Source organism: Lissotriton vulgaris, chromosome 3_2 (assembly GCF_964263255.1).
Source record: "Lissotriton vulgaris chromosome 3_2, aLisVul1.2, whole genome shotgun sequence".
Classification (NCBI taxonomy): domain Eukaryota; kingdom Metazoa; phylum Chordata; class Amphibia; order Caudata; family Salamandridae; genus Lissotriton; species Lissotriton vulgaris.
Window position 1 is genome coordinate 258,255,117 of NC_141690.1, and position 24,839 is coordinate 258,279,955.

A 24,839-nucleotide genomic window follows, 5' to 3' on the forward strand; every position below is an offset into this window, starting at 1 on the left:
GCGTCCATCAAGGTCCACTTGGCAGCGATTTCTAGGTTCACTCGAACTTCTAGGGGCCCCTCTCTGTGGGCGGACAGACTCATTAAGCAATTTCTGAAAGGCCTCTTTAGGTCCTTCCCTAGACCAAAACCTGTCCCTCCAACGTGGCAGCTCAACATAGTTCTTCACCAGCTGATGAAACATCCCTTCGAACCTATCCACAAGTCTGACATAAAATTCCTGTCGTGGAAGACAGCCCTCCTACTTGCTCTGACCTCGGCCAGAAGAGTAGGCGAGCTACAGGCCCTTTCCGTCCAGGACCCATTCCTTCAATTCAAGGAGGACAGAGTCATCCTGCGTACCAACCCACGTTTCATACCCAAAGTCCCTTCGGACTTCCATCTTAATGAGCCGGTGGTTCTTAAATCATTCTTTCCGAACCCATCTACCCCGGCTGAGAGATCACTGCACTCTTTAGACCTTCAAAGATGCCTAAAATTCTATCTTGACAGAACAAGACAATTCAGGAAGTCATCCCAACTCTTTGTCGCATTCAGCAGGCCTAGGAAAGGCATGCCCTTAACTAAACAGAGCATATCACGATGGATCTCCTCAGCCATAACTCTCTGCCACGAGAAGGCAGGAAGACCTCTGGACTCACGGGCCAAAGCCCACTCCACCAGAGCCATGTCTACGTCTGCGGCACTATTTGCTGGAGTGCCACTCCTAGACATATGTAGAGCGGCGACCTGGAAGTCCCCGCATACCTTCACCAGGCACTACTGCTTGGACGCTGAGCTGACGAAAGACGCAGCAGTGGGCAGAGCAGTGCTTCGCCATCTATTCCAGTGAGGTGAGCCCTCCTACTTCCCACCATCCTTGACTGGTATGCACATTTCTTTGTTACTAGATTCTGCATGACATTGTATGCTGTTGTTTTTTTCCTACAGTCACAAATGTTCATTTCTTGCAGTAATATACTGTCTGTATCTTCACAGAATGTGCATATTGTATTGCTTGCTACTCTGATTCAGGCATGTGAATCTATGAAAGACACCCAAATACTGGATAAGAAATGCGTTACTTACCTGTAACTGCAGTTATCCAGTATTAGTGTCTTTCATAGATTCACATGCACCCTCCCGCCTCCCCTGGAAGGACTCACCTCTCTCTACAGGTTTACACCTATCCAACTTGGTGCGTACGAAAATCTGAGAGACTGAGGCTCCTCACAGGAAGGTTCTAGAGGGAGGTAGTAGCTGATTGGTTGTTCCTTTTGTTTTGGTCCTTTTTTACAAAAGGACGCAGATAGGCTACCAAGGTGGGACCCTGGAGCCTACTCTATTTGGTCCTTCCTGCATAAGGACCTAGATAGGTTACTAAGGTTAGACCCTTAGACCTATTCTCTTTATGTATGTCTTAGGACATTACTTTTTTATGTACCGGAGGCTCCCGTCTCGACGACGGGGAATGATTCAGGCATGTGAATCTATGAAAGACACTAATACTGGATAACTGCAGTTACAGGTAAGTAACGCATTTCTTATCTGCTTGTAAATGGGGGGAGGGGTTACAGAACAACCCTCGAGGGCAATGTGTAGTATGAGGTTATTATTAAGAATGACGCGCGTGAACGCACGCGCGTCATTCACAACAAATATTATCCAGTGTTATCATTTGAATGTGAATCGCTGTGTGTTGTGCTCGCGTGAGGTGTGTTAGCGTGTTGGTACCGCGTGTCTGTATGTTGTTCTTTGAATGTGGATGCGTGCATGGTGGTCTGAATGCAATTAAAGAGTTGTCTTACCGGATCTTCATGAATCTATCTTCCTGGAGTCTTTATTTCCTTTTCTACACAATGGAGCTACCCTACATCCCCCCATGCTAGAACCAGGCCCGGTGGTATACCTTCTGCTTACATATTTGAAGAAAACAAACAGTGGGATGATTACTAGATGTGTCGGGGCGCTTCAAAGTGAAGTTGAAAGTGTAATAGGGCAAGGATGGGCCCCTGAGGGCTCCATAGGCTAGAGACACAGGGCAGATGTGGCAGTACAGATGTTGATAAATTGAAACCACCTTGGAACAGAATCACTGATCTCTATTCGGATTTAAAGAGGAAGAAGAAACATTTGATGATCATTGGTGCTGAATGTCGCTGAGGGGTCAAGTAGAACAAGACGGAAGGGTTCCTCCTCGTCTAAGATCCGTAGGGCACCATATACACTCCTACGAATGGCGGTCTCTGTGCTGTGCCAGGGCCATGCAGCGCACTGCAGACATCCTATCGGATTGTTCTCTCAGGGATGATTATGATGTCTGCTTCCAACACACAGTTCCATGATCCAAGGCAAGAAAGGGTAGCCGGGTGATGGGCCTGAAGATCTGGGTCCACATTTGAGTTTTTGAGGAGCAGGTGGACACGACCTACTTTGTCAAGAAAATACCATTCCTTAAGGGAAGCAGAAGTGGTCTCGAGGCAGAGGTGCAGTGCTCGGCAGATGTGACTGGAGCTGAGGGTGTGAGGTCAGAAGGGGATTGCAGGCTTTGGGTCAGAGGCTGCAATGCTTTGGCCTGAGTCAGAGAGGAAGGAATGTAGACCCGGAGGCTGTGGGATCCCCCTTCCTGGGAATAAACTGGCCCTGGTTAGGGACATGAAGGATATCTATGGGGCTCAAATGTCTGTAACTTTTTCATAAAATGATTAGCCAAATCTCGACGTTCCTTGACTTGGAGTGGGAGCCTCACTATGTGGAACATATTACTTCTGGGTCGAAAGAGTGGCAGCCTTTAAAACTGACTATAGAAGGTCTGTTATTGAAGGCAACGCGTGTTTCACAGATTTCACATTTATGGTTTTAGGCCTAAGAATAAAGATTCTGAGCTCTCAAATTTATATCTCTATGTGATGCTATGTACATCTCAAACACAGTGGGCAGCAGCTCTGCAGAGCCGTTGAGTGTAGGCCTCTTAGGGTCTTATAATGCAGGCAGCATTGGTATGTTAATCCGCGGACCCAATGTTATATGGCCGCTTGTATAGAGTGGAACACTGTGATGCATGCCAGCTGCAGTGCGCTGGTGCAACAGTAGTGAGCAGGGCAGGTCACTACTATAGTGATGGACCCCCTGCCATTAGACACTGAAAGGTTGACTCAGACAGTGATACTGTCCTAGTCGGAGTGTGCACGACTGGTGACTACCGGAGGCAGAGTGCTCGTCACTAACCAGGATGAATGACTGATACAGCATATATCCGAGTGCGCAGGACGCCTGCCTATTGTAGTACTACAGTCCATGTCACGCTATGGAGGCAGAATAACTAGTAAAGTCATACAGTCCATGGCACAGTGCGCAGGACTATTCCCTACTGTAGTGCTATGATCCAAGTCACGATGCAGAGGCCGACTGACTAGTAAAGTCATACAGTCAATCAACTCACCCTTAAGGGTCTCAAGGCGCTGGGGGTGGGGGAGTGCAGGTTCCAGACCATCAAGGAGGGGGTCTGTTGAAGAGCCAGGTTTTGTGGTTTCTTGCAAAGATGGGGAGCAATTTTGTCTGTCTGAGGTGAAGCGGAAGGGCGTTCCAGGCTCTGCCGCGAGGAAGGAGAGGTAGCGGCCTCCCGATCTGTTCTTTTTTTTTCACCCCTCCCACCCCAGGGTTGGCGATCCGTTTGTATGCTGTTTGTGTAGGGAATATTAAAAAAGTACAGAGCCGAAAGTGACTTAAACCCCGGCTCTTATCTCTCGAGCCATCTAGTCACTGATTCCCTAACTTTTACTGGTCTGGTCTTTCTGGTGCCGGGGACCACGGCGTAGGAGAGCTGGGCTGATCATAGGGTCCTTTGATTGATTGATTGATTGAGTGATAGGAATTTGCTAAAGGTTTTGTCAATGTATTTTAAGAAGTCTACTGATAGAAACATGGGTAGCATGCTAATAATATAATTGACAAGACGGTCACCCAGGCCCTCGTCACCAGCCGACTGGACTACGGCAACTCCCTCTACGCCGGAACCACTGCCAAACTCCAGAAGAGACTCCAGCGGATCCAGAACGCCTCAGCAAGACTCATCCTCGACATCCCCCGACACAGCCACATCTCCGGACACCTGAGAGACCTGCACTGGCTCCCGGTCAACAAGAGAATCACCTTCCGTCTCCTCACCCACTCACACAAAGCCCTACACAACCAAGGCCCAAGATACCTCAACGACCGCCTCAACTTCTACACTCCCACCCGCCAGCTTCGATCGACCAGCCACGCCCTCGCCACCGTCCCCCGCATCCGAAGAGCCACCACAGGAGGAAGGTCCTTCTCCTACCTGGCCGCCAAGACCTGGAACTCCCTCCCGACCCAACTCCGCCGGACCCAGGACCACCTCGCCTTCAGGAAGCAGCTCAAGACCTGGCTGTTCGAGCAGTAGCGGACCACCCCTCCCCAAGCGCCTTGAGACCCTACGGGTGAGTAGTGCGCTATATAAAATGCACTGATTGATTGATTGATCATCCTCCTCAGAGATTCTGCTCTTCTCCACCATGATAGATATTTAGGAGACCAGTTATCTAAAAGTGAGTCTAATTTTTGGGACAGAATTTTTTGTTAGAATGTAGCGTAGTGATTAGATCATTTGTGAACTCAAGACCTAGATATTTGATAGAGTCCTGTTGCCAGGTTAGGCCAGACGAGCCTAGAATGCTTTCATCGCCGCAACGACTGAGGAGTTTTACCTCGGATTTGTCCTTGTTAACGGAATATCCAGATATTTCTGAGAATTGGTGTATGGTATTCATTAGTGCTGGGATTGCAGTGGAGGCTTCTTCTTCTTCTTATTATTTAGCTTGTAAAGTGCCTGGTTTCTCCAACGGAGTGTCCCCGCGCCAGAACACCATCAGCACCCCAACAACTGACCTAAGCTAGCAACCTTCCTGGGCCTCTGACTGTCCAGCAATCGGAGTAGAAGCACTACTTCCATCCTCCAAGCGGGTGTCGGAAGAGCCAGGTTCTTAATCTCTTCCGGAACAGAGTCTCCGATACACACATCCGTAGATCGACAGTCAGATCATTCCATGCCTTAGCTGCCAAGAAGCCAAAGGATCTCCCTCCCGCTCGAACCTTCCGCACCCTGGGCACAGTCACTTTGGTTGTGCCCACTGATCTCAGGTTTCGAGCAGGCTGATATGCAGTAAGAAGAGGTAGAAAAGATTGCGGCCCCTTCTGATTAAGGATCCTATGGCCAAAGCATAGGTCCTTAAAAGTAACTCTGGCCTGTACAGGGATCCAAATGAAGTTTCATCAGAGCTTCTCCCACCAATGCCCACCAGGGGATATTCAGAATCAGCCAAGCTGCCGCATTTTGAACCTTCTGCAAGATGTTCAAAGTTCTGGCGGTCACCCCTAGGTACAATATGTTGCAATAGTCAAGACGAGATGTAACAAGGGCTTGTACAGTAGTTCTTTTAGCATCCGGTGGAAGTAGGTCCGTGATTTTTCGTAGCATTTTAAGAATGCCAAAGCAGGCTCCAGCCACAGCGGATTTCTGCTCTAAAAAAGACAAATTGTCATCGAACCCTACTCCCAAATTCTCGACCTTAGCTTTCAGGACCGGAGTAAGTCCCAGTTCCTCTGGCTACCATAGCTAAGACCAAAGAGAGGGCTGTTTTCCAATTACCATCACCTCAGTCTTCCCTGCATTCAGCTGCAGCTTCCTCTGTGACAGTTAATACATTGTCTGCATTTAAATCACCAAAGGAATACCAGTAATGTCTTTTTTTTACCTGATATGTTGCAGGAAAGGCTCCAAAGCCAGGAGAACAAGCATTTGCAATGCAATAGGTCTTGCATTAGGAAAGTACGATCTATTGGTATTGTTAATTACACATTTTGTATTTGTGTTAGTTTTGAAAATAGCTAAATTAATAGCTTTGTCATTTACAATTCCAATCGTTTTAACTTTCGCAAATGTGACACATATAGCATTTGTAATGCAATATGTGTTGTATTTACGTGACTTAGATGTATTGATATTACAAATAACAATGGCTTTTATTTTTTTTTCTAATTAATACTTAAATAAAAGTTATTGTAATCTATAATAGGAATAGCTTAAACTTTTGTACATAACTTTCGTGAATATTATGTTCAATGTATTTTATTGTGACGAAAATCCAACAATAGAACTGAAATATTAACATCTTTTTGTGACATTTGTAATAAAGCTTGAAACATTGAGAGAACATATTTTAACAGTTGTTGTTGAATGGTTGCACAGATTGATGCTGTGATGGCGCTGAGTGATGTGGTGGCGACGAGTGATGTTGTGGCGTTCAGTGATGCTGTGGTGCATAGTGGTGTTATGGTGCCCCTGAGTGATGCTGTGGTGGTGCTGAATGATGCTGTGGTGATGCGATAGATAGAGTTAGTGCAATAGATAGATAGAGGGAGGGCGATAGATAAAGTGAGGGCGATAGATAGATAGATAGAAGGTGGGCGATAGATAAATAGAGGGATGGCGATAGATAGAGTGAGGGCGATAGGTAGATAGAGGGAGGGCGATAGATAGATAGAGGGAGGGCGATAGAGGGAGGGAGGGCGATAGAGTGAGGGCGATAGATAGAGTGAGGGGGGGCAATAGAGAGAGGGAGGGCGATAGAGGGAGGGTGATAGAGGGAGGGCGATAGATAGAGGGAGGGCGATAGATAGTTCAGTTCAGTTCAGTTCAAAAGCTTTTATTCGATTTGTACATACAAATCATACAAGCAAAAACACAATTGAAATATTAAAATCACAAAATAATCTTTCCTGAAAAGGGAAAAAGCTAAAGTGCAGCAAGTGGAAGGTATTCATGCCTCTATAGGTCAAACATGTTCTTATAAAATACACGACGTTCTTACATGGACTAACTGGGAATCAATAGAAATTACTTACTAGGCCTTTACTGGGGACTGTATATTAAAATTATTAAATAATCATTCAATACTGTGGGGCACTGCATAAATACCTTAATACAGACATTGATATAAAATTCAAAGAAAGATAAACATATATATACAGACAGGGATAATAACATTAATTTCATCATGAATAAACCCTGGCAGCTGTATAGCACAAGTACAGACAGGTCAGTAAACAACATTAAAGTACAATACTTTTCCTGGCAGCTGTACATTTTAAAATAAAAGTAGCCAAGAAGAAACAAATCTCCTCGTTCACTAGTAAGGATAAAAATATCAGTGCTGTTTGTGTGGTACAGATATTATATTTGATAAAAATTGGTTTAAGGTATTTAAGCCTAAAATACTGATAAAATTTACAAAAAAGTAAAAAATGGCAACTACTCTGACGAGAAATACCGTCACACGGACAAGGTGTGTTTGAACTAGTCTTTGTGTTTGGAAAAGCAACCAAGTGGTGTACAATACCCAATCTGACCCGTGTTAGAACATACTGGTGGGAAGGGCGGGTCACAAATACAAGATAGGATTGCAGTCCAAAAGCTAAATTTAGATCTTTGTAAAATTTCAAAGTAGCAAGATTTCCAACAGCTTTGTCTCGCTCAGCCTTACGAAAATTAAGGAACGTTATCTTAATTTCTTTTTTTGAAATGGATACAACCTTTTCCGGCTCACGAAACACATTAATGTTAAACAAAAGTAGATACCAATGATGGATGTATCTTAACCATAATACCCGTGAGGAATGATCCAAACCTATACAGTCAAGGATAATATCCTGAGTGAATCGGGTCTCCGGCTTAGCCCAAATAGATCGCCACAATAAAAGTGGCCGAACTGCTGCTAAGTCAGAGATGTACTCGATCCCAACTTCGTCATGGATCAGCTGTATGGAGGCGGAGGGGGGAACACATAATAGCCTCCTTAAGAACTTATTTTCCTCCTTCTGCAAAAGAATACCCTCACAGTGACCCCACACCCCTGCCCCATACAGAGCAGAGGAAACACAGCATACATTATATATGTTCGTCATATCATAGATACTTCGTGAGCCAAGTTTAGAGGCAAAACGAAAAATGCTACTAGTGGACCGTAACATTTTTATTTTTACGGCATCAAATTCCGCATGCCAGGACCCACTGTTACTATATGTTATTCCCAAATAACAAAAGGATTTAACAGAGGTCAGCTTTTCCTTATCTAGGAAGAAAGTATGTTTTACCTGCTTGGCTGCCTGACCACATGACATTACGTATGTCTTAGTTTTATTCACACGAAGCTGCCTAGCTTGTATAAACTGCGTGAAATTGTCAATAAGGCGCTGTAGGCCCAACTGTGTTCGAGATAAAAGAACAGCGTCATCCGCATAAAGTAACAGCGGAACAGGTTTACCACCAATCAGGGGGGCATCTGCTGAAATATTGGTCAAGGATCGGTCTACACCGTTAATAAAAAGGGAAAATAAAAGCGGGGCTAAAACACAACCCTGACGAATGCCCCGAGACACTTTAAAAAACGGGGTACATTCGCCAAGAGTACCATAGCGGACTTTACATGAAAGTTTTTCGTATAGTCTGGCTAAAAAATACACTATTTCCCTTGGTGCCCCTGCTTCGAGCAGAACCTCCCAAAGAATACTATGGTTAACCAAATCAAAAGCGCTGCTCAAATCAGCAAAACATAAAAAGAGGTTGCCACTTTTGGCCACAGTATATTTACTGATTAAAAGGTCCAGATTTACGCATTGGTCCAGTGTACCCAGACCTTTGCGGAAACCGTATTGGACTTTAGTTAAGATGTTAAAATCAGTTGCCCAGTCTTCTAGCCTCTTCAGTAAAATCCTGCTCATCACCTTTACGGAGGCGTCCAGTAATGAAATTGGGCGATAATTAGAGGCCTCTGACTTATCGCCCTTCTTATGTAAAGGGATGATGATCGATTGACCCCAGGTAGGAGGGAATTCATTTTCAGCCGCACAATTAAAAATCCTTGTCAAAATGGGAGCCCATAACGCTGTTTCATCTTTATATAAATCCAGCGGAACCCCATCGGGGCCAGGTGCCTTGCCTCCTTTACTTAAAGAAATTGCTTCCTGACATTCTTCCAATGTTATAGCCAACGAAAGGGGCAACCATGGGTTTATATCTGGTGGTGGTAACTCAGAAGTTGGCCCTTCAGGGTTAAATATTTTAGAAAAATGATTAACCCAGTCGCTACATGCCACATATGAGGTCAGTTCTGGAACATTTTCTCTACTGAGAAACGAACTATTAATCGTTTCCCAATAGAGTTTACTGTTCTTAGTCTCAGCAGCCTCCCTCAGCTTGTCCCACGCCTCAGACTGTAATACCCTTTTCCTTTTATTGATGGCTAATTTATAACTAGCCCTGAGGTGTTGTATCACAGTCTTAACACGTGGTTTGGTGCCTAGCGCATTCTTTAGGTTACGGAGAGCGACGATACATGTCTTATCAAACCACCCCTGCTTTTGACCACTGTTGGCTGACGGGGTCTTAGTGAAGATACCCTCAATAATGATGTTCAAAGATACAAAACATTCTATTAAACAGCCAGAATCGCTGTCATCATCCAAACAATAACTAATTTGATTCTTGCATTGGGTGACAACCTCCTTCTGCTTAACTTTGGAATTTACACCGGTCCATTTAACCCTAAGGCCCTTTGGTCTAGTAGGCACTATATCGGTTGTACATTTACCACCTGAAACTGTTGAGGTGCCATGCCCCAAGAGGGTAACACGTAGGCTATTATGGTCACTGAGACTTTCTTCATTCACATATAAATCAGTGTAGTCTCCACTGCTAGACAACAAGATATGATCAATAAATGAACATGCATCTCTACCCGTGAATGTAGGGCATGTTATTGCCCGATTGTTAACATTGCAGTTTAACAGGGTCATATCTAGCATGGCTAGCATATTATTTAGGGTGGAACCATAGCTGCAGTGTTGGAAATGAGGGGAATCCTCCTTCCCCCCCTGATCTCTCCAATGGCTATTTAATACTACATCAAAGCCACAGATATTCCCGTTAGATAGATGGCAAGGCTGCAAATTAAAATCCCCAGCCCATACCACCTCAGCCTTTCTTTTCGAGATATCTAAAGCTTTAATGATTTCCTTTTCTAAAGGCAGTAAAATATCCCCCCTGGTGGCATCAAAAATGTTGTTATAGAAATTAACAATAACTAAGTCAATGTTCTTTCTGCATTCCACCCTTATAACTTGGCTGTGTGTCCCCACAGTTGTACTATATTTGACCGTACAATCACACAGCTTAGTTGACACTAACAATAAAAGGCCTCCCTTAGCCCTGCCCGAGCTGGATTTGGTTGCTCTGAGACAAAAAGATGCATACCCTTCAATATTAATAGGGTCTGGACACCAAGTTTCCTGTAATAAAATTAAATCAAAACCCTCGCCCAAAAAGCTGGTCCAAAAAGGTGTACCCAATTTACTAGTAAGACCAGCAATATTCCAGGAAATAAGAGAGATTCCTGCTGGTTTCCCAGCATTACCAGCAACAGGTAACTCCTGCTGGTTTACTGGTGATAATAAAGCAGGACCCTCTTCCTGAAAGATGGTAACCGGACTTAGTCTGGGGCTAGCAGTAGTTGTACATATATCCAGGCTACCCTGATTGCCTATGTGCTGGGAAGGTCTTAATGATGACAATTCAATAGATTCGTGGGGTACAACTGGGGGCTTGGCAGAGGAAGAAGAAGAATACTCCATCTCAGAATTAAGGTTGTTTAGATCCAATGCTTCTAGTGAGCTGAGTCAGTCTACCTCATCTAGCACGGCATATCTATTTGGGTGGGCGAATTGTGAGGACATGGGGTCTTGAGAGTGGGGCGGGTCCTGCCACGTTTGTTGCCAAGAATATTTATCCAATTGAGGTGGCTGAAAAGATTGCGGCCATTGATAAACTGACTGAGGTAAAGGTGGCGGAAAATGAAAAGGGTGTTGCCAGTGGGCTTTTGCTTGATGCATAGGAAAGAGTGGGGCAATTGGGGGCTGCTGCTGTAAATTAACATGATGTGGAAAAAAAGGGGGCGGATAAGGTGGTTGCAACCAAGATTTAGCAGGTTGCTGTGGAAAATATCCAGGTCCACTGTTGCTTTGAAAATTGGGACAGGGAGTGTTAGGTCGTGCGGGCTTTGATAGAAAATAAGACAGGGGAAGTGGATTAATTTGGGTCGCAGGACCACTATTGGGTGCATTACACACGTAGCTTGCTGCCCCTACATCCCTAAAATTAACAGTTATTACGTCCCCTACTATTGATTTCTTGCTTCTGCCCACCCAATCCCCTCTACGCACGGTAAGGATTTCACCGTTCACGTTATTAGGTAGGGGTTTATGTAAATGAAGCCATTGAGCACATTTGTTTCTGAGCTCGGTAAACGATTCTTTTACTCCCTCCTTCAATGGGGGAACCGCCGTCAACACGACTACAAAAGGGGAAACCTCTGGTGGTAGGTTTATGGACCTAAAACGTGTCTGCTTTGGTTTGGGCCCTTCAGGTTTGTTTATAATGGGAGGTGCAGAAGTTGAGTTAGGTTTCCCTGCTACTTCTTTAGCTTGGATAGTGGGAGTAGCAGTATTATCAACAACAGAATGTTGGGTCGCTTGGACAGGAGTATTCCCCTTTGTAATCTGAGCAGATATTGATTGAGCGGGAATATTCCCTATTTGCGGCTTAGGGAGTATAACTGGGTTCCCATGGACTACAGTACCTTGAGCCTTATTTAATACACCATTGGGGGCCTGAGTGCTCATTGGACATTCAGGGGTTGATTCTATGGTCCCTTGTGACTGGACAGACACTTGTACCTGCTTTTTTTGTGGCCATTTGGAATGTATTAGAGAAGTAAGCCTATCCACTTTAGAAATTAAAGGCTTAATTTGTGCTGCTAAAGTGGCTTCTAGGTCTAGTTTTAGGTCTATTACCATGTTTTGCACCCAGCACGGAATACCTGATGTCAATTGTGGGGTAGGGGAGATCAAATTATGATTCCTAACTGGGGCTTTTGCTTTACTTTTGCCCTTCAATATGGCCTTAGGAGCCCTCCCCCGTGGAGCAGTGGGTACAGAAACTGTTTCCGCATCCTTATGCCCACTCAGACTCGGCTCCACTTTGTCAGGTGACTGACAGATTTCGAGATCTGGTGTAACCTCCAGATCTTCAAAAGACGGGTCCGAGTCTGATGTGGCAACCGATAGATCTACAGTATTCGGTACAGTCGAAACATGATTAGTGGGCAAAGTTATAGGTAATGAACAATTATTCACATTCTGCGGAACAGGAGATTTGGCCTTTGCCAAAGGGCCCAGGGATGAACGCCTAGCGTTAGCGAGGTCCATAGAGACTCTTTTTTCCAATATAACAATACTTTGGTCGATAGTCTCATGTACGCGTGAAATAAAGAGATCAATAGGACCAGTCACCTGAGCTACCGCCGTAGCTTTCTTCGCGCAACTTCGAGTTCTGTTGCGTATGGTCGACATCTTGGGTATTGGTTACAGGGGTGAAGACACAAGAGTTCTGGGCCAGGGCCGTCCTCTGCCGTCCTTGAACGGCCTTAAACGGCCCGCTCTTTGCCCGGTCTTCGCCCCGGTAGTCGCCCCGCGCGCGTCCCGCGTGCGCGTTAGGGCTGGACTGGTTTATAGGAGGAGCAAATGAGGTGAAAGGGGCGGGAAGAGGACCAGCTGCGGCCGATCAGCGCCGCGCTGCACGCTGGTCCTCGCAGTCCCGCCTCGAGGAGAAGGATAGATGTTGACTCTTCAGAAGTCGCGTTGGTGCTCCTGTGCACTCCGCAGTGACCTCGGGCAGTTAACTTCAGCAAAAGTCTTGCCTACGAGCGGCGCCCGCGAAGCGGGTGCCGCGAGGCGTGGAGAAAGTGGCAGGCGCTGGAAACAAGGATGAGAGATGAAGGGCTAAGTGGCAGACAGGCAGCACTCGCAGCGTCCAAAGGCAGAACCCACACTCCTACCACACCGCTTGATTTTTATCGGTGGAAGGGGCGGGAAGAGGACCAGCTGCGGCCGATCAGCGCCGCGCTGCACGCTGGTCCTCGCAGTCCCGCCTCGAGGAGAAGGATAGATGTTGACTCTTCAGAAGTCGCGTTGGTGCTCCTGTGCACTCCGCAGTGACCTCGGGCAGTTAACTTCAGCAAAAGTCTTGCCTACGAGCGGCGCCCGCGAAGCGGGTGCCGCGAGGCGTGGAGAAAGTGGCAGGCGCTGGAAACAAGGATGAGAGATGAAGGGCTAAGTGGCAGACAGGCAGCACTCGCAGCGTCCAAAGGCAGAACCCACACTCCTACCACACCGCTTGATTTTTATCGGTGGAAGGGGCGGGGAGAGGACCAGCTGCGGCCGATCAGCGCCGCGCTGCACGCTGGTCCTCGCAGTCCCGCCTCGAGGAGAAGGATAGATGTTGACTCTTCAGAAGTCGCGTTGGTGCTCCTGTGCACTCCGCAGTGACCTCGGGCAGTTAACTTCAGCAAAAGTCTTGCCTACGAGCGGCGCCCGCGAAGCGGGTGCCGCGAGGCGTGGAGAAAGTGGCAGGCGCTGGAAACAAGGATGAGAGATGAAGGGCTAAGTGGCAGACAGGCAGCACTCGCAGCGTCCAAAGGCAGAACCCACACTCCTACCACACCGCTTGATTTTTATCGGTGGAAGGGGCGGGAAGAGGACCAGCTGCGGCCGATCAGCGCCGCGCTGCACGCTGGTCCTCGCAGTCCCGCCTCGAGGAGAAGGATAGATGTTGACTCTTCAGAAGTCGCGTTGGTGCTCCTGTGCACTCCGCAGTGACCTCGGGCAGTTAACTTCAGCAAAAGTCTTGCCTACGAGCGGCGCCCGCGAAGCGGGTGCCGCGAGGCGTGGAGAAAGTGGCAGGCGCTGGAAACAAGGATGAGAGATGAAGGGCTAAGTGGCAGACAGGCAGCACTCGCAGCGTCCAAAGGCAGAACCCACACTCCTACCACACCGCTTGATTTTTATCGGTGGAAGGGGCGGGAAGAGGACCAGCTGCGGCCGATCAGCGCCGCGCTGCACGCTGGTCCTCGCAGTCCCGCCTCGAGGAGAAGGATAGATGTTGACTCTTCAGAAGTCGCGTTGGTGCTCCTGTGCACTCCGCAGTGACCTCGGGCAGTTAACTTCAGCAAAAGTCTTGCCTACGAGCGGCGCCCGCGAAGCGGGTGCCGCGAGGCGTGGAGAAAGTGGCAGGCGCTGGAAACAAGGATGAGAGATGAAGGGCTAAGTGGCAGACAGGCAGCACTCGCAGCGTCCAAAGGCAGAACCCACACTCCTACCACACCGCTTGATTTTTATCGGTGGAAGGGGCGGGAAGAGGACCAGCTGCGGCCGATCAGCGCCGCGCTGCACGCTGGTCCTCGCAGTCCCGCCTCGAGGAGAAGGATAGATGTTGACTCTTCAGAAGTCGCGTTGGTGCTCCTGTGCACTCCGCAGTGACCTCGGGCAGTTAACTTCAGCAAAAGTCTTGCCTACGAGCGGCGCCCGCGAAGCGGGTGCCGCGAGGCGTGGAGAAAGTGGCAGGCGCTGGAAACAAGGATGAGAGATGAAGGGCTAAGTGGCAGACAGGCAGCACTCGCAGCGTCCAAAGGCAGAACCCACACTCCTACCACACCGCTTGATTTTTATCGGTGGAAGGGGCGGGAAGAGGACCAGCTGCGGCCGATCAGCGCCGCGCTGCACGCTGGTCCTCGCAGTCCCGCCTCGAGGAGAAGGATAGATGTTGACTCTTCAGAAGTCGCGTTGGTGCTCCTGTGCACTCCGCAGTGACCTCGGGCAGTTAACTTCAGCAAAAGTCTTGCCTACGAGCGGCGCCCGCGAAGCGGGTGCCGCGAAGCGAGGAGAAAGTGGCAGGCGCTGGAAACAAGGATGAGAGATGAAGGGCTAAGTGGCAGACAGACAGGCAGCACTCGCAGCGTCCAAAGGCAGAACCCACACTCCTACCACACCGCTTGATTTTTATCGGTGGAAGGGGCGGGAAGAGGACCAGCTGCGGCCGATCAGCGCCGCGCTGCACGCTGGTCCTCGCAGTCCCGCCTCGAGGAGAAGGATAGATGTTGACTCTTCAGAAGTCGCGTTGGTGCTCCTGTGCACTCCGCAGTGACCTCGGGCAGTTAACTTCAGCAAAAGTCTTGCCTACGAGCGGCGCCCGCGAAGCGGGTGCCGCGAAGCGAGGAGAAAGTGGCAGGCGCTGGAAACAAGGATGAGAGATGAAGGGCTAAGTGGCAGACAGACAGGCAGCACTCGCAGCGTCCAAAGGCAGAACCCACACTCCTACCACACCGCTTGATTTTTATCGGTGGAAGGGGCGGGAAGAGGACCAGCTGCGGCCGATCAGCGCCGCGCTGCACGCTGGTCCTCGCAGTCCCGCCTCGAGGAGAAGGATAGATGTTGACTCTTCAGAAGTCGCGTTGGTGCTCCTGTGCACTCCGCAGTGACCTCGGGCAGTTAACTTCAGCAAAAGTCTTGCCTACGAGCGGCGCCCGCGAAGCGGGTGCCGCGAGGCGTGGAGAAAGTGGCAGGCGCTGGAAACAAGGATGAGAGATGAAGGGCTAAGTGGCAGACAGGCAGCACTCGCAGCGTCCAAAGGCAGATAGATAGATAGAGGGAGGGCGATAGATACATAGATAGAGGGAGGGTGATAGAGGGAGGGTGATAGAGTGAGGGAGAGCGATAGATAGAGAGAGAGGGCGATAGATAGAGCGAGAGAGGACAGCCCTGCCTCGTCCCTTGGTTCAGGTTAATAAATGTGGGGGAAACTATACCTCCAGCATTGACTTTAGCAGTGGGTTTGTGGTAGAGAGCCATTATAATTTTGATCAGGTTGTATCCCAAATTGAACCTCTCCAGAACTGCCTTTAGGTATCTCCTTCCCATTTCAACCTATTGCTGTTCATTCTGCTTAATACACCAGCAGTGCACATATGTGGCAAGCTTCAACCCAGAAGAAGTAAAACAAGTACTTGTCTCCTTCAACAATGCCGCAATAATGCATACATTTACCCATTTTATTTATTTATATAAAGTTTTGTATAGCGCGAACATGACCCAAGAGGGTATCAGAGCACTTTACAGATGATCAGGGACAAAAGGAGGAAGACAAGTAGGTCAAAACAACAAGCTGAACATGCAAGATACACAAGTACACAGTTTACTAGATTGCTTTGTTAATGCATGAAAGCTGCATGCCCTTAATAACTTTCCAAAACGTGTAACAAACGCTGCTGCCAGTAAGAACCTGCACACGAGATGTGTATATGGATAGTGCCCTGCACAGGTGAGGCAGGAGCCGCATGTCTGTGAGACCCGAGGACAGGCGTGACAAGACACGCAGGACTACAGAGGCCTGGACAAGAGCTGCATGTATTGAGTGACCATCTGGAGAGGCATCTCTGGAGCGACACATATACTGTGACATTAAGTCCATCACTGCAGAAGTGACCTGCCCATCACACTGTGAGAGCAGCTGCATCAAGAAAGTAGTCACCGGTCCAGCAAAGTGGAACAGGGCCAAAATCACTACATGGTCTGTGTCACTACTATAGTCATGCATTAGTGTGAAAAGCCCTTCTGTACGATAGTGGTTTGTGCAACATCTGTATATACAAAGTAACCAGAAGGATGTCTAAAGTGATGTCTATTTGGAAGAGCCCTGTATCACTACAGAAGTGATAGGAATATGCATCACTGAAACAGCCTCCTGTTCTGTAATTTGTGTCGGGGCTGAACCTCTACAGGGACTGTATGACTTTACTAATCACCCGGCCTCCGCAGTGTGACATGGATTGTGGCACTACAGTAGTGAGCAGTCCTGCACACTGGCATGGACTGTATGACTTTACAAGTCACTGGGCCTCCGCAGTGACTAGGATCGTTGCACTACAGATGTGAACAGTCCTGTACACTGCGCCATGAACTGTATGACTTTACTAGTCACTCAGCCTTCGCATTATGACACTGATTGTAGCACTACAGTAGTGAACAGTCCTGCACACTGTGCTATGGACCCTATGACTTTACTGCTCACCCGGCCTCCGCATCGTGACACAATGTATAGGACTGTTCGCTACTGTAGTGCTACAATCCGTGCCATGGACTGTGTGACTTTACGAGTCACCCATCCTCGGAAGTGTGACACGGATTGTAGCACTACAGTAGTGAACAATCATGCACACTGTGCCATGGACTTTGGCAGGGCAAAAAGCCCAGAATCTCTATGAAAAAAGACGGGCCTCTCCCTATCCATCTTCAGAAACTATCAAACTGCCTTGTTCTGGAAACAGGGTGTAAATTGGTTTATTCATAACCCAACATATGAACCACCCTGGGTGGGGATAGGAAAGTCCCTCTTACAGAACATCCCTATCGCCGCTCCACCCACTATGAATATAAACCATCTTCCACACTCTAGAAACATTATACAGAACACCAAAGGGCCATCCTGCTCCTTGACTCACTTCTAGAGGTCAAGATACATCACTCTCACATGTCCTCCCTACACACTCAAAATTGACGGGTCCTCATTTTTCTGGTCAGACTGGTCTCGTAAGGGCATTAAACTAGTACAGGACATCTTTGAAGATACTTCTCCTCTTCTATTCTCAATCTTGCAAAATCTGTTCAATCTTGCTAACCTTGATTTTTACAAATTCCTGCAGCTTAAAGTAGGGCTTGCCCCCAAAAATGTCTCGGGTGTTAGTCCTTCTGTCACGACCCTCCTGAATCGCTTATCCAAGGTAGGGCATCTGGTCTCTAGCATATACAAAATTCTCCTGACGAACCAAAACAAAACTCAATCTCGTAATCAACAGAACTGTGAAGCTGACTCTACCAAGATAGATATTGCTTTTAATTGGGTCGCCATCAACAATTCCCCCTTCTCACATAAACTCGCACCTATCCTATCACAAACAAAATATATGTTAATAAATAGGACATGCTGGACTCCCGCAAGACTCTTCAAAGTCAGCCTTACAGAAGACCCTAACTGTTGGTGCTGTGGCAAACAAGAGGGCTCCCTTGATCACATGCTATTCGAGTGCTCCCTCCTCCAAGACTTTTGGAATAAAGTTTTTGACTGCATTATACATACTCAAAATATTTTTCCCACAAGAGATTTCCCATACATTTTTCTGGGTCCTTTGGATCCCCAAATCAAGAAAGACACAATTGTTTCTTCATGGACTTAATGCTCACTCTAGCTTGCAAACTAATTCTAAACAACTGGAAACATTTCAAAGTGGTCTCTTTTTTTTTAAGTGGCAAGAATGGTTATCTTTCCTCAGAGGCGCTGACAACATTGCTCTCCAATTCTCCCCGTGGAGATCTTCGCGCTGCTCAATTTGGAATGCGCTAGACACAAGTGCCTTTATTTATAATCCCCCATGATCTTTCCCACAGGTAAACTCACCTTCTCTTCAAATCTCGCCTTTCACGCCAGATATAATCCGTCCACGCTACTTCTAATGCACCAGGGCCATAGATACTCGTGTCACCTTCTTCCCTCAAACATGAGACAAAATCATTTGATTCACACCTGTGCATACCAATGTGTCATAGACGTCAATGTATATCTTTCAAGTTGTATCTAACCCTCAAGTTCATCTAAAGGTTTTTGTGTAGCGTTATGTGATTTATTGCAATCCCAACTATCCGAATTATAATGACCTTCTACGACTCCCCTGTGGTACTACATGCCTACCTAACTATGTATCAACTCATATGCAAAGTACTGATAAACCCCCATTGTCGATTGTTTACTGTATAATCTTATGCGCAGCCTCTTCCCCTCCCCCTGGTGTATCCTCCTTTTCTCACTGTATATTTATTTTGTTGACTACTGTCCATCTCTGGTTGTAGAATCTAATAAAACACTTTGAACTTAAAAAGAAATGGGAAGGTTGTGTTTGGGCTTTGAGACTTTTGGAAAAAAATTAACCTCAAACTAGGTGAAATATGAAGTGTGTTCTGTTAGTGATCACAAAAATTAGAAAACACTTGGCCAAGGGTTCACCTGGTCTGTACCAATAAATGGGCTCCCTCGACTACGGGATCATCACACCATTATAGGCATTACACTGAGAGTAACCTGAAAAGAACTTCGATTAGTACCAGATGGGGGTTTATTCAACTTTCTCCCAGCTCTTTTGCCGAAGAACCGCGGCACCTTTGCTGCTCTTCTGGCTTCTCCTGCGAAGTCCACCCACCTCCCGTCTTGCTTAAAAGCTCATTCAGCTCTCAGAGCAGCAGCCATAATGCGCTCTAGTTACCTTTCCACGGGCTAAGGTGCATGCTATGGTCTTGTGCTGATGGACACCAACATCATGTGCTGATGTATGGAACTCATATACTTAACTGAAAGCAGGGGGCCACCATGGCTAGCTGATGCCACTGTCTGCATCTGGCTCCATTACTGTGGCAAGCATGGTCGGTGCTTGGAAGCCATTCATAGCAATGGTGTGCCTTGATTGGGAACCATGGGGCACCCATTTTGGGAGTAAAATGAGGAATGGTGTTGGCTGGCTCATTGGAGAGCTGGGGGTCCCTAGCACTGATCATCGGCTCAAATGGGGGAAATGCATCTCGTGTGCCCTTTAAGACGCTTATGTGATTGTCAAGGTCATGTCCTCTGTGGAATTGACCTTGAAGTCTATTCCAGTGTCGTTGCTTTTGGCCAAATTTACATCATATTACACATTTAAAAACAGTTGATGATTGGGAGCCTTCCATGAACAGATGTTCTTTTTTTTTCTTCAAGTTTTCAAATCCTTTATTGACAAAGTTACATAGACAAAATACATTCATGCACTGGGTCAAGGCGCCATGTACATGAGCACAGTTAAAAGTCGCAGAAAGGAACAGCCTCACAGCACATTGTATCACAACATCATGAACGGATGTTCTGGAATTCTATCCCCTGTGTGCATAAATACGCAAGAGCTAGACGCATCAGCCTGTCTTTCATTAGTACTCAAGGCTTTCAGCACTGGTACAAATCCTTATACTGCCCCTGCAGTTAACTATTGGAAAAGTAAATTCTTCTATGAACACCTCATTTTCTGTAGGACCCTGTTCTAAATGGCTGGTCTCTGGGACCCTTCCCAAAGGTTGCTGGCACATTCTGCTGTTATGTACAAGCTCTCAGAAGAAGCCTAGAAGACTCTTATGTGAGTCAGGCATGAGCCTTTGTCTTGTAAGAATCCAAGAGGAAGCTCCTGGAAACAATCAGATAGTTATTTACACCTATTTCTCCTGCCCACACTAACCGCTGTCTTCCACTCCTTGCAGGTGCGGACTCTGGACATGGGCGGCTACGGAACGTGTGCGGACTTCACGCGTTCCGTGATCGCGAACCTCCATTCGTAGACAAGACGCCCAACAGGCCACGTACCAGACCTCTGTGGAGGTGTGAGCTCCGCAGCCAGCTTGCTGCTTCACCTGCACCTTACTATGTTGTGTGTCTGTGTGTGTTCGTGTGTGATATGTTAAAAGTTTCTAACCCAAAAGCACCAAAGTGAAGAGAACAGAATGTAATAATTGTCACTGCGCATCGGTTCAGGATAAAGTGCTCTTGAATTGTCATTTAGTTGTAAAGCTTGATCAGAAGAACCAGAATATGTGCAAAGATGAAATGTCTGTGCTCCAACCAGTATATAGACGAAGGGAGTAGCCAGAAAATAAAAATACCCACAACTTTGGCCCCAAGCAAGTGAATCAAGTCATCGTGACCCACCCCAGAAGATCTCTTTTGTTGCTTCCATCCAAGCCTCTATCCATTCATCCTTTCATCCACCCACCACTGATATCTATCATTTCAACTGTACATTCTGTCATCCACTCATACTTTCATCCATCATTCAGTCTATCACCATTCTGTCTGTCCATTCATCTATCCGCCCATCCATAACCAAACCTATCCAGCCATCTCCAAACCTATCCATCCATCCACCCTTTCCACCACCCATCCTTCCACCTTTCAGTCATCTATCACTCCATCCACCTTTTCACTCATTCATCCATCTGTTGTTCCTTTCACTCATGCATCCTTTTACTCGTCCATCCACCCTTCCATGCACAAACTCATCAATTCATTTACCCTTTCACTCTCATCCACACTTTCGCCCATCCTTCAATCCATCCGCCATCCCTTTAACTCATCCTCCCATTCTTTCACTTATCCATCTTTGCACCCATCTTTTCACTCATTCATCCATACATCTATCCATACAGTTTCACTCAACCATCCACCCTTTCACTCTTTTACCCATCCACCCTTCCTTTTACGATAATTATGAGCCTTTTTCTGCCGTGTTGTAGGCCAAAGAGGTCCTTTCTCTCTGCCATTCATCCTTCCACTCATCCATCCAGCCATTCATCCATCCTTCCTTTCACTCACTCACTCACCATTTCACGTTAATTAAAAGACTTTGTCTGCAGAGCTGCTCACAAAAAGGCCCACCAATAACTCCACCCCACTTTAGCTGTTAATGTGTGGGGGAAGGGGATCATGGCACCCCCTGCTATAGATATAGGCACGTTAAAATAGGACCTAAGAGCATGGCAGTCTCTTCCTGCACCTTGTGTTCGGCTGCCCGAGGGTTTGAGAAGTAATTTTGAATGTAGTAGCTACAGTAAGCACAAGCACCCTCATTACTTCAGAAAAATGTGACAAATGTTTTGTTTTCCAAAACTTTAGAATTTTAAACAATGTTCACATCAGCTATTATGACTAATTTATGTTATATTTATCAAATCTTTATTTATTAAGAAATGAAATGTTGCAGGGCACATTGCACCACGTGTTGACATTTTATCTTTGAGAAGTGGAGAAGTGTGGCTCACGGTGTAGAGCAGGCAGACCCGGAAGCTGAGGTCAGACCCGGGACCAGGGTTCAATTCCCGATGCGGCAGGGTCTTGAGCTCAAATGTCCACGGACTCGATAATTCTCGCTTCGGTGCCTGCTCGAATCATGGGTTCTCACTTGGCAACTCTGGGCATTAAGCTTGCTTAATCTCCACAACGGCCCCCTGCGGCGGGATGCCTGGCTTTCACCTTGGGGATGCCCTGTAGGGGCTATCTCACAGGGAAAAGCCAGGACAGGTTCCCAAGGCAAGCGCCGGGAAACCTCCGGGTAGCTGTGCGCTCAATAAATGCAATAATAATAATAATAATAAATCTTTATGTTGAATATTGCCAACATGCGCTGTGGCTTGAAAATAAAGATGCAAGTTGTGTATTCCATTTTGTGAAGACTATCCTTTATAATCCATTAAGGGTAAAATCTCACTAATACTAAAAGTGTAAGTGCAGAATTGGGGAAGCGCTAGTGTACATATCAGGTCTTATCTGCGTCATAATGGGTGGCGCCCGTGGACCTGTCTTCATCAGCAACTACCATAGTTGCTAGGGAGGGGAAACTAGGATACAGTAGAATACATACAGAAACATTCTAAAAGAATTAAAGGGCAACATAACAACCTGCAGGATGTTTATTTTCAAACATCCGTTCCTCAGTCCCACAGGTGGTACCTGTATAGATGAGTAAAGATGTAGAATGTTTATTAAGAAATAAACATATTAAAACCCACCAGTGCAGAGAACAGAGAACTTCCAGCACCAGTAAGCACAGCATACAAAATGATCTTTAGCACATTCTAACTTGTGACCTAGCAACAGAGAGTTCTACAGTCACTAAGGACACGAGAGCAATAACATAATAAAGATTCCACTCAACATACCCCTTGTTTATATTATTTTTTATTTAAAGAAAGAGATATGATAGATATAGAGTAGGAAAGAGAGAGGAGAAGGAGAAAAAACGAAAGAAATTAGGAAGTAGAAGAATAAAGGCAAAAGGAAATTACTTTCAAACAAAATCATCAAATTTCTTTGGTAACTTAACTACCCTTTTCAAACAAGTATCAGATTTGACATTTTCAAGAGCTAACTCCTCAGAGTAAGAAACATCATGAACATGAGAATCGGGAATTACATGGGATTTAACAACAGAATGTAATGATTCTGAACATGAATTAGAATCACAGTCAGAAGAAATACTGACAAAACGTGTATCAACACCAGAATTACTCACATTGGGAACAACAACTCCACACTTCTTAGAAATGTTTAAGTCAAAAAATGAATCATCAGAATTCACTACACTAAACATTTTTTCTTGACCAGGTTTTAGAACTATGGGACTTTTGTTCCACCAACTTCTTTTGTGTAGAAGAACAGCACTGCCAGAGACAGGAATTACTTGTACAGCAGCAGAAAATGCAGAAGTACCTTTGTGTTGTCAACCAGGCTTAATGATGCAAACCCAATCACCTGCACGTATAATTTTGGATTTGGTTCTATATATGTCATCATGGTATGCTTTGTTTATTAAAGCCACTTCATCCAAACTTTTCTTAACTTTGTCTTCTACCGTCTCAAAATCCTTGTGAACAGTAAAATCAAAACAAGGCGAAATAAGAGTACAACTCTTTCTCCCCCTCATCAAATAATAAGGAGAAACACCTGTGACAGAGTGAGGTGTGGTATGATAGGACCAAAGCTTCTCTTTAAGAAAATCAAAAACATTCTTCTCACTCTCATGAGCAGACTGTGTGCCCTCTTTAATTAATCTGTTGGCCCTTTCCACTTGACCATTTGCTTTTGGACAAGATAAAGGAGCTCTTTCAGCTCGAATACCACATTTTGTAAGAAATGGTACAATTTTTAGATTAAATAAATTAAACTCCATTGTCAGACATAAGTAACTTGGGGAAAACCTTTAATTTTTAAAAACCTTTCCCAAAAATGTGATAACTTCATCAGTGTTGGGATTCTCAACAAATATATGATAAATCCATTTTGAAAAATTGTCAACTAAGACAATCAAAAATCTGTGTTGTCGCCCTAAAGTATCATAAGGACCTGAAAAATCTACGGATACCTTCTCCCAAGGTCCTTTGGGGGTCTCTTGTAAACCAACCAGTTCAAAAGAAATCTTACAATGTTTATCCGACTTCACACAAACAGCACTAGCTTCAACAAATTTGTCAACAGAGGCATCCATTCCAGGCCATCAATAGTGTTGTCTAAGGGATCTCTTAGTGCTAGAGACACCATTATGACCATAATGAGCTAATTCAATAAGTTTATATCTAAGACCCATTGGAAGAATAAATAAGTCATGTCTGACCAAACAAACATTCTCAATACTAAGCTTACTAGGTACCTGTGCATAACTGTGTAATCCTGTCTCAAGATTTCTCGCAGGTGGCCACCCTTGAAAAAGAAATTGCTTGACTTTATTAAGCAAAATATCCTCTTCCAAATATTTGATCCACTCAGCTTCTGAAACCTTGCCCTCGCAACTGTGTAAAATGTCCACCAAGGCAACTACACACTCATGATGATCAATATTGGAATCTTCATTGACATTTTTAGCTGGCAACCTAGATCAGCTGTAATACTTTTTCCTCCAATGTGTTGAATCCCAAAATTAAACTCTTGCAATCTGGCAATGAGTCGAATAAGTGTAGAAGAAGCTTTTCCAGAACGCACGCCATCCATCATATACACTCAGGGTTGTGGCATTTATTAAAATATCTACTTGTCCATGGGGCATGTTGCTTCATAAATCTACTTGTCCTGTAACAAAATCCACTTGTCCCTTTGGTGCCATGTTGGGTGGCAACAAATTATGGCAGCAATCTTATTATATAAGAGCACTTATATAGCCTCTCAGATTATGCCAGGGCTCCTACCATAGTAGTGTTTGAATACTAGAAATCCCTTTATATTGCTACGTTTCCACAGATCTACATACTGGGACTGAAGGTAGTGGTAAACAATAGTTC

General features: G+C 45.9%; 1 protein-coding gene across 1 annotated transcript in view; it reads left to right on the forward strand.

Moving 5' to 3' along the window:
• Window positions 1-20,662, forward strand: part of IDH3B (isocitrate dehydrogenase (NAD(+)) 3 non-catalytic subunit beta) — a 163,148-nt gene extending 142,486 nt beyond the window's left edge. The window contains exon 12 of the mRNA XM_086964317.1: window positions 20,277-20,662. Within this exon, the coding sequence (XP_086820443.1) occupies window positions 20,277-20,354 (78 nt within the window). The 3' untranslated portion in view covers window positions 20,355-20,662. The remainder of the gene's footprint in view (window positions 1-20,276) is intronic.
• Window positions 20,663-24,839: the final 4,177 nt, after the last annotated feature.